Source organism: Oncorhynchus clarkii, unplaced genomic scaffold, assembly GCF_045791955.1.
Source record: "Oncorhynchus clarkii lewisi isolate Uvic-CL-2024 unplaced genomic scaffold, UVic_Ocla_1.0 unplaced_contig_5292_pilon_pilon, whole genome shotgun sequence".
NCBI lineage: Eukaryota > Metazoa > Chordata > Actinopteri > Salmoniformes > Salmonidae > Oncorhynchus > Oncorhynchus clarkii.
In genome coordinates, this window is record NW_027261128.1 from 79,959 (window position 1) to 90,464 (window position 10,506).

General features: G+C 42.4%; 1 protein-coding gene across 1 annotated transcript in view; it reads right to left on the reverse strand.

Moving 5' to 3' along the window:
* LOC139404989 (thyroglobulin-like) overlaps positions 1–10,506 on the reverse strand; it is a 96,188-nt gene that overhangs the window by 754 nt on the left and 84,928 nt on the right. The window contains exons 44-49 of the mRNA XM_071147553.1: positions 10,164–10,328; positions 9,527–9,694; positions 9,012–9,199; positions 3,312–3,419; positions 1,691–1,831; positions 1,231–1,427 (exon numbers count right to left, since the gene is read on the reverse strand). Of these exons, the coding sequence (XP_071003654.1) occupies positions 1,231–1,427; positions 1,691–1,831; positions 3,312–3,419; positions 9,012–9,199; positions 9,527–9,694; positions 10,164–10,328 (967 nt within the window). The remainder of the gene's footprint in view (positions 1–1,230; positions 1,428–1,690; positions 1,832–3,311; positions 3,420–9,011; positions 9,200–9,526; positions 9,695–10,163; positions 10,329–10,506) is intronic.

The following is a 10,506-nucleotide window of genomic DNA, read 5'->3' on the forward strand; positions in this document are numbered from 1 at the left end:
TACAAGCTTGGCACACCTGTATTTGGGGATTTCTCCCATTCTTTTCTGCAGATCCTCTCAAGCTCTGTCAGGTTGGATGGGGAGCGTCGCTGCACAGCTATTTCCAGGTCTCTCCAGAGATGTTCGATCGGGTTCAAGTCCGGGCTCAGCATTATGGTGCCAGCACCATGCTTCACTATAGGGATGGTGCCAGGTTTCCTCCAGACGTGACGCTTGGCATTCAGGCCAAAGAGTTCAATCTTGGTTTCATCATGCCAGAGAATCTTGTTTCTCATGGTCTGAGTGTCCTTTAGGTGCCTTTAGGCAAACTCCAAGCGGCTGTCATGTGCCTTTTACTGAGGAGTGGCTTCCGTCTGGCCACTCTACCATAAAGGCCTGATTGATGGATTGCTACAGAGATAGTTGTCTTTCTGGTTCTCCCATCTCCACAGAGGAACTCTGGAACTCTGTCAGAGTGACCATCAGGTTCTTGGTCACTTCCCTGACCAAGGCCCTTCTGCCCCGATTGGTAAGTTTGGCCGGGTGGCCAGCTCTGGAAGAGTCTTGGTGGTTCCAAACTTCTTCCATTTAAGAATGTTGGAGTCCACTGAGTTCTTGGGGACATTCAATGCTGCAAAAATGTTTTGGTACCCTTCTGCAGATCTGTGCCTCGACACAATCCTGTCTCGGAGCTCTACGGACAATTCCTTCGACCTCATGGCTTGGTTTTTGCTCTGTTCGACCTAACATAGACAGGTGTGTGCCTTTCCAAATCATGTCCAATCAATTGAATTTACCACAGGTGGACTCCAATCTAGTTGTAGAAACATCTCAAGGATGATCAATGGAAACAGGATGCACCTGAGTTCAATTGTGAGTCTCATAGCAAAGGGTCTGAATACTTTGGTAAATACGTTTTTTAATTTTATTCATTTGCAAAACTTTTTACTGTTTCTCTTTGTCATTATTGGGTATTGTGTATAGATTTATGAGGGGGGGAATTATTTAATACATTTTAGAATAAGGCTGTAAAGTAACCAAACAAAGAAAAAGGAAGGTGTCTGAATACTGTACGTTTCTATGTATGTCCTTCTGACACTGAAAGAACAGGAAGTGAATCATTAACACTTGTTTTCTGTGTTTTTTATTTAGCCTTTGTGTTACTCTGTTTTTTTTGGCAAAGATGTCTGTGGTTTGTCAGGCAAACTGATGATTTACATCATCTTATTTTGAGTTTGGACTTGTACCCACCAGTGGAGGCGGTCAGAGAGGGGACGTAGTCGGCCCAGAAGGAGCACTGGGCCCTGCGGAGGCCCCTGTGGTTGCTGAGGCCTGGCTCCACCTCCATATAGCTGTCCCCCTCAGGGTGAGACTGGAAGGCATGCCAGGGGGGAAGCGCCGCCTCGCTGAAGGCCACGCGGGACACACTGTGAGCCTGGTTGGGATTTCTGTTCACAAGGAGAAAACGTACAGTAAGAGACGTGATGTTCGCACGACTGTAAGTCACTTTGGAAGAAAGTGTCTGCTAAATGACAGATATGGTATATTCTGACGCCACATGCATAAGGCACTATTCTCCAGTCATGCAGATTGGTTTAGATGTACCAAACAATACAAAATAAACCAATTGATTTAGATTGAAAAGGAAATACTATAAAGTATGGTTGGCGTTTATTTAAAGTAATTTCTATTTAAAAAAATAATAATTTACCCGGACTTGATGAAGTTGGCCATGTAGGTCATCATCTGTAGGGAGAGGCGTCTCTCTGTGTTGGTGAACAGGTCATAGGTCAGGGGGCTGTGGGGGAGGCCAAAGGCATAGTGGACATCCAGGGGTACTGACAGGTCAGCACTGAAATGAAAACAAATCACACACAAATAAACACTACATCATCATGCCACTTCCCTAGCAACACAGCAAAACAAAATAAATAATACATCATAATGCCACTTCCCTAGCAACACAGCAAAACAAATAAATAATACATCATCATGCCACTTCCCTAGCAACACAGCAAAACAAAATAAATAATACATCATCATGCCACTTCCCTAGCAACACAGCAAAACAAAATAAATAATACATCATCATGCCACTTCCCTAGCAACACAGCAAAACAAATAAATAATACATCATCATGCCACTTCCCTAGCAACACAGCAAAAACAAATAAATAATACATCATCATGCCACTTCCCTAGCAACACAGCAAAACAAATAAATAATACATCATCATGCCACTTCCCTAGCAACACAGCAAAACAAAATAAATAATACATCATCATGCCACTTCCCTAGCAACACAGCAAAACAAATAAATAATACATCATCATGCCACTTCCCTAGCAACACAGCAAAACAAATAAATAATACATCATCATGCCACTTCCCTAGCAACACAGCAAAACAAATAAATAATACATCATCATGCCACTTCCCTAGCAACACAGCAAAACAAAATAAATAATACATCATCATGCCACTTCCCTAGCAACACAGCAAAACAAATAATACATTATCATGCCACTTCCCTAGCAACACAGCAAAATAAATAATACATCATCATGCCACTTCCCTAGCAACACAGCAAAACAAATAAATAATACATCATCATGCCACTTCCCTAGCAACACAGCAAAACAAATAAATAATACATCATCATGCCACTTCCCTAGCAACACAGCAAAACAAATAAATAATACATTGTCATGCCACTTCCCTAGCAACACAGCAAAACAAATAATACATTATCATGCCACTTCCCTAGCAACACAGCAAAACAAATAATACATCATCATGCCACTTCCCTAGCAACACAGCAAAACAAAATAAATAATACATCATCATGCCACTTCCCTAGCAACACAGCAAAACAAATAAATAATACATCATCATGCCACTTCCCTAGCAACACAGCAAAACAAATAAATAATACATCATCATGCCACTTCCCTAGCAACACAGCAAAACAAATAAATAATACATTGTCATGCCACTTCCCTAGCAACACAGCAAAACAAAATAAATAATACATCATCATGCCACTTCCCTAGCAACACAGCAAAACAAATAAATAATACATCATCATGCCACTTCCCTAGCAACACAGCAAAATAAATAATACATTATCATGCCACTTCCCTAGCAACACAGCAAAACAAAACAAATAAATAATAGATTATCATGCCGCTTCCATAGCAACACAGCAAAACACATGTAATAGTATTTCTGGACACAACGAGGTAGTCTGAGTTAACGCAAGTACTACTTGACTAGTAGTCAATGGTCTGGAGGCCTGACCTGACCTGGCTGCCTCACACCCAGTGATTACCTGGTCTGGGCGGTGTCCTCAGGCAGGTAGTACATGAACACATTGGATCTGGTGTTAGCTGCCCAGAAGTTGGCCATCTTTATGGTGGGACACACAATGAAGAGATCTCTGCACAGAGACACAGAGAGACAGATACAGAGAGACATTGTTGAGAAATTTAACACACTTCACATCATCGTTTCCCTTTTCTTTGTGGACAAAGACTGAGAGAAAGGATAAAGCAAGGTGTACCTATTCTGTACATGACAGGACAGCAGTTCACTGACAATCACTCACACAGTGTTGTCTAACAAACCAAACATTTACATGTGTGACTGAGGGCCGTGAGTGTGTATGTTTGTGTCTTGAGAAGAGGTGGTCTCTGTCTGGCTGCCACAGTGCCAGGCTAGTTAACTAAGACTAGGTTCCAAATGGCACCCTATTCCCTATATAGTGCACTACTTTTGACCAGTGCCTATAGGGGTAAGTGAACTATGCAGGGAATAGGGTGCAATTTGGGACACACCCAGTGTGTTACAACAGGGCAGGTATTTACTGAGTGAGGACCACTCCTGCTGCAGCCAAAATACACTGATGGATCTGGAAAAACAAGCAGTGGACCTATCTGCCTTTAAATTACAGGCGTTTTAAACTCTGGAGAATGTCTAGTATAACTCCTAGCATAGTGATCGTTTCAGGTCAGGACTCTTTTACTGAAATACACGTTGACATGGTCTTATTGTGAATGTGAGCTATGCTGTTGTTTGTCTTCAAGGCATCGGTCGGTTGCTATCCTCAGCTAACCTCAGGTCCATGGGTGTGTTGTGTGGGTCAGCTTCAGCCCTGTTCCCTGCTATATTTGACACTAGTTATTATGTGGGCGAAGTCCAGTAGACGCTGAAGAGCAGAGGCAGCAGCCACCGTACATATCACTAGCGAAGCCTGGATCAAGGGCATTAGAAGAACATCTCTGTCAATACTGGAGAAATATGCAGAACGTCTCTGTCAATACTGGAGAAATATGCAGAACATCTCTGTCAATACTGGAGAAATATGCAGAACATCTCTGTCAATACTGCAGATATACAGTATACAGAACATGTCTGTCAATACCGCAGATATACAGTATACAGAACATGTCTGTCAATACTGCAGATATACAGTATACAGAACATGTCTGTCAATACCGCAGATATACAGTATAGAGAACATGTCTGTCAATATTGCAGATATACAGTATAGAGAACATGTCTGTCAATACTGCAGCGCCAGCTGTGCCATCAGAGTCCCTGGGTACATCTCTGTCTATACTGCAGAAATACAGAGACATGCAGTATGTACAGAACCCATTGCATATAAGATGACAGAAATAATGATTGATCTTTAAAAATATATATATAATTTACCCCCCTTTTTCTCCCCAATTTCATGGTATCCAATTGTTGTAGTATTATCCAAACGCACAAAAAGCTTATTTCTCTCAAATTTTGCGCACAAATTGCTTACATCCCTGTTAGTGAGCATTTCTCCATTGTCAAGATAATCCATCCACTTGACATGTGTGGCATATCAAGAAGCTGATTAAACAGTATGATCATTACACAGGTGCACCTTGTGCCATGGACATTTCACTACCATAAGCCGCCTCCAACGTAGTTTAAGAATTTATTTCAATTGACTGATTTCCTTATATGAACTGTAATTCAAGTAAAATCTTTAAAATTGTTGCATGTTGCACATATATTTTTGTTCAGTATAGAATCAGATTCCATCTATCCATTCATTTTATAACCCAAAAGGCAAAACTGGTCCTAGAACAGGATTCCTTCTCTAAGGCGCTTTATGAATATGGGCCCTGAAATCTACTGTTTTCTTATGGCATATTTCTGGTGAAAAGCTCGGTCTGCGCCACATGTCAGGGCCACGTTAAATGGCCGAACCACGGCACCTAGTAGTTCTATTTCTGAATTGTTACATTATTTTCTTTTCTAAACACGCTGCTTCTAACACCCTCAGTAAAACAGTTCACACAGTCCTTCTAAATCCTCAGGTTATTTCAGTCTTCAGTCGGCTGGCTGTTTCCTTCCTCAAGACCACAAGTGAAACGCACTCTGTTCCAGCTCTTCATAGTTGTGTCCCAAATGGCACCCTATTCCCTTTATAGTGCACTACTTTTGAACAGGAGTCACAGCGCTCCCACAGGGCTCTGGCCTAAATGAGTCCACTATATGAGGGAATAGGGTGTCATTTGGAATGTACGCTCTGTTCCAGTCTGTCAATCACATTAAAGCAACATATAACAGTGTAAAGAGATCAATAGTCTAGCTATGGGTTTCCACTCACGCTGCACTGCATAGAACTCACTGCGTTGAATTCACTGCGTTGAATTCACTGCGTAGAACTCACTGCGTAGAACTCACTGCTGACCTTCAGAAAGTATTCACTGCTTAGAACTCACTGTATAGAACTCACGGCATAGAACTCACGGCATAGAACTCACGGCATAGAACTCACGGCATAGAACTCACGGCATAGAACTCAATGTATGGCCTTCAGAAAGTATTCATACCCCTTGACGTATTCCACATGTTGTTGTGTTAGAGCCTGAATTAAAAATGGATTAAATAAAACATGCTCTCACCCATCTGCACACAATATCCCATAATGACAAAGTGAAAACATGTTTTTAGAATTTGTTACTAAAATATATATCTCATTTACATATGTATTCATACCCCTTTCCTATGACATTCCAAATTGAGCTCAAGGTGCATCCAATATCCTTTGATCATCTTTGAGATGTCACTACAACTTGATTGGAGTCCACCTGGGGCCAATTCAATTGTTTGGACATGATTTAGAAAGAAACACACCTGTGTTGACAGTGGATGTCAGAGCAAAAACTATACCATGAAGTCCAAGGAACTGTCCGTAGATCTCAGAGATATAATTGTGATAAAGCATATCTGGGGAAGGGTATAAAACACTTTCAAGAGTGTTGAAAGTTTCCAAGAGCATCGGGTCTTCATCATCGGGAAGTTGAAAAAATATGGAACAAGCCAGACTCTGTCTAGAGGTGCCAGTCCGACCTAACTGAGCAACCAGGCAAGAAGGACCTTGGTCAGGGAGGAGACCAAGAACCCAATAACCACTCTGACAAAACTGCAGTTCCTTGGCTGAGATGGGAGAACCTACCAGAAGGACAACAGTCTCCACAGCACTTCACCAATTTGGGATTTATGGAAGAGTGGTCAGACGGAAGCCACTCCTGAGAAAATGACACATGACAGCACGCCTGGAGTTTGCAAAAAGCCACATGAAAGACTGAGCATAAGGCAAAAGATTCTGTGGTCTGATGAGACAAAAACAAAACTCTTTGGCCTGAATGCAAAGCAATATGTTTGGAGAAAACCAGGCACAGCTCATCACCCGTCTAACACCATCCTGACTGTGAAGCATGGTGGTGGCAGCATCATGCTATGGGGATGCTTTTCAAAGGCAGTGACTGGGAGACTGGTAAGTATACAGGAAAATATAGGAAAAAAATACAGGAAGAGAACCTGTTTCAGAGTGCAAACGACCTTAGACTGGGGGTGAAGATTTTACATTCCAATAGGACAATGACTGCAAGCATAGAGCCAAAGCAATGCTGGAATGGCTTCAGAACAAGAATGTGAAAGTATTTGAGTGGCCCAGCCAAAGCCCAAACTTGAATCCCATTGAAAATCTGTGGAAAGACTTGAAGATTGCTGTTCACCGCCGATCAACCATCTGATTTAACAGATTTTGAGAAAATCAGCAAGGAAGAATGAGAGAAAATCTCAAAATCCAGACGTGCAAAGCTGATACAGACATACACAAGACGACTCAAAGCTTTAATCTCCGCCAAAGGTGTATCAGGTGTGAATACGAGATAATGAATGTGATTATAAAAGGTGTATCAGGTGTGAATACGAGATAATGAATGTGATAATAAAAGGTGTATCAGGTGTGAATACGAGATAATGAATGTGATTATAAAAGGTGTATCAGGTGTGAATACGAGATAATGAATGTGATAATAAAAGGTGTATCAGGTGTGAATACGAGATAATGAATGTGATAATAAAAGGTGTATCAGGTGTGAATACGAGATAATGAATGTGATAAAAGGTGTATCAGGTGTGAATACGAGATCATGAATGTGATAATAAAAGGTGTATCAGGTGTGAATACGAGATAATGAATGTGATTATAAAAGGTGTATCAGGTGTGAATACGAGATAATGAATGTGATTATAAAAGGTGTATCAGGTGTGAATACGAGATAATGAATGTGATAATAAAAGTGAATATGAGATATTTCTGTGTTTCATTTTCAATACATTTGTCATTATGGGGTATTGTGTGTAGACGGGTGAGGAAAAATATACATTTCATCCATGTTGAATTCAGGCTGTAACACAACATGTGGAATAAGACCAGGGGTATGAATACTTTCTGAGGGCACTGTAACTCACTGCATAGAACTCACGGTATAAAACTCACTGTATAAAACTCACTGTATAGAACTCACTGTATAGAACTCACTGCATAGAACTCACTGTATAGAACTCACTGTATAGAACTCACTGCATAGAACTCACTGCATAGAACTCACTGCATAAAACTCACTGCATAAAACTCACTGTATAGAACTCACTGTATAAAACTCACTGTATAGAACTCACTGTATAGAACTCACTGCATAGAACTCACTGTATAAAACTCACTGTATAGAACTCACTGTATAGAACTCACTGTATAAAACTCACTGTACAGAACTCACTGTACAGAACTCACTGTACGGATCTCACTGTACGGAACTCACTGTACGGAACTCACTGTACGGAACTCACTGTACGGAACTCACTGTACGGATCTCACTGTACGGAACTCACTGTACGGAACTCACTGTACGGAACTCACTGTATAGAACTCACTGTATAGAACTCACTGTATAGAACTCACTGTATAGAACTCACTGTATAGAACTCATTGAACAGAACTCATTGAACAGAACTCACTGTATAGTACTCATTGAACAGAACTCACTGTATAGAACTCATTGAACAGAACTCACTGTATAGAACTCATTGAACAGAACTCATTGAACAGAACTCATTGAACAGAACTCATTGCTCTTGAACGCGAAGAGAATTCCTGTAAAAGGTCAAATAAATGAAGTGAACTGAACTAATAACTGAACACACAGAACTGAACAGAGAATGGTATCTTGTGACGTGATTATTATGGGTCGTGCTTCTCCATACAGGAACTGTATAGTCAAATTGCTACCCAGACTATTGCCATTGACCCCCCCCTCTCCCACTCATTAATAAACCGCTGCTACTCTCTGTTGTCATCTATGCATAGTCACTTTAATTACTCTACTTACATGTACATATTACCTCAACTAATCGGTACCCCTCTGTATATAGACTCACTATTGTTATTTTACTGCTGCTCCTTAATTACTTGTTACTTTTATTTCTTATTCTTATCCGTATTTTTTTAAACTGCATTGTTGGTTAGGGGCTCGTAAGTAAGCATTTCACTGTGAGGTTTACACCTGTTGTATTGGGCGCATGTGACTAATACAATTTGATTTGATATTTATGCACTGAATTCAATGAATAAGAGTAAGGTATTCCGGAACTACATGAATACCATACACAGTAGTGTGCCGAGCACACTTCTCACCTGGTTGCACTGTTAAGAGCCTGAGAGAAGAGGTTGTAGCCAGCTGGAGAGGGAGAGTGCTGCATGGAGTAGAACCAGGTGGCTGCAGCCTTGACAAACGCATTGGCATCGTCTCCACCCAGAGAGTTGGACAGGGCTTCGTAGAATGCTGTTTTACTGTCAGCTCGCCCCTGGAGCTCCTCAAAGTTCTGTCGTCAGACATTAGGGGGGGGGGGAAGTAGACGTTGGTGATATGAAACGCGGCTGAGTAGAGTAATACTACTCAATACTAATACGATGTGAATGAGGACAAACCGCTAACATACGAGTCACCTGCTGAGTTGAACTAGGAGTCTACGCATTAGAATATGTCCTACACTGTATGAAAAACAAAGAGCCATATTCCCCAATTCCATCCTGCATGGGGAAAGCTTAATAAGCAGGTACACCTAAATAGACGGACGACACTAGAGGTGAATGTTCTCACCATAGAAACACAAAGAACGCCTTTGAATTATAGGATCTCCGGTTCTCACCTTGATCCTCTTGGCCCTGCTGATGAGTCCATCCTCTGCGGAGGAGCCCAGCAGGAGGTCAGCTCTGTGGAAGCCTGCATTCATCAGGGCCATGGAGGGTTTCCCCTGGACAGAGACCCCATCCACCACTGGACCCCAAGCCTGCAGGGGCCCACTGACTGACAGCAACTGGAACAGATGACATAAAATAAGACAGGGGGAAAAAAGTATGTCTGAGTCCCAAATAGCACTCTACTGCCTTTATAGTGCACTACTTCTGACCAGAGCCCTATGGGCCGTGGACAAAAGAAGTGCACTAAACAGGGAATTGGGTGCCATTTGGGATACATACAGCCTATGATACATCTGGGACTATAAGGCTTCCTTCCTTAGTCTGTGACTATAAGACCAACAGTACCTTAGTCTGGGTCTATAAGGTCAACAGTACCTCAGTCTGGGTCTATAAGGTCAACAGTACCTCAGTCTGGGTCTACAAGGTCAACAGTACCTCAGCCTGGGTCTATAAGGTTAACAGTACCTCAGTCTGGGTCTATAAGGTCAACAGTACCTCAGTCTGGGTCTATAAGGCCAACAGTACCTCAGTCTGGGTCTATAAGGCCAACAGTACCTCAGTCTGGGTCTATAAGGCCAACAGTACCTTGGTCTGGGCAGCGTTGAGGTCCTGTGCTGGAGCTGCTCTCAGGCAGGAGCCCAGCTGTTCTGGGTCAGAGGAGGAACAGCCCAGCTCCCGGGCCAGAGCCTCAGCCTGCCCCTGGGCTTTAGATACACTCAGCACTGAGGCAGGGGAGAACACAGAGCCACCCTGGGGAGAGAGAGAGGGGAGGGACAGAGTCAGAGAACCACTCAGCACTGAGGCAGGGGAGAACACAGAGCCACCCTGGGGAGAGAGAGAGGGGAGGGACAGAGTCAGAGAACCACTCAGCACTGAGGCAGGGGAGAACACAGAGCCACCCTTGGGAGAGAGAGAGGCGAGGGACAGA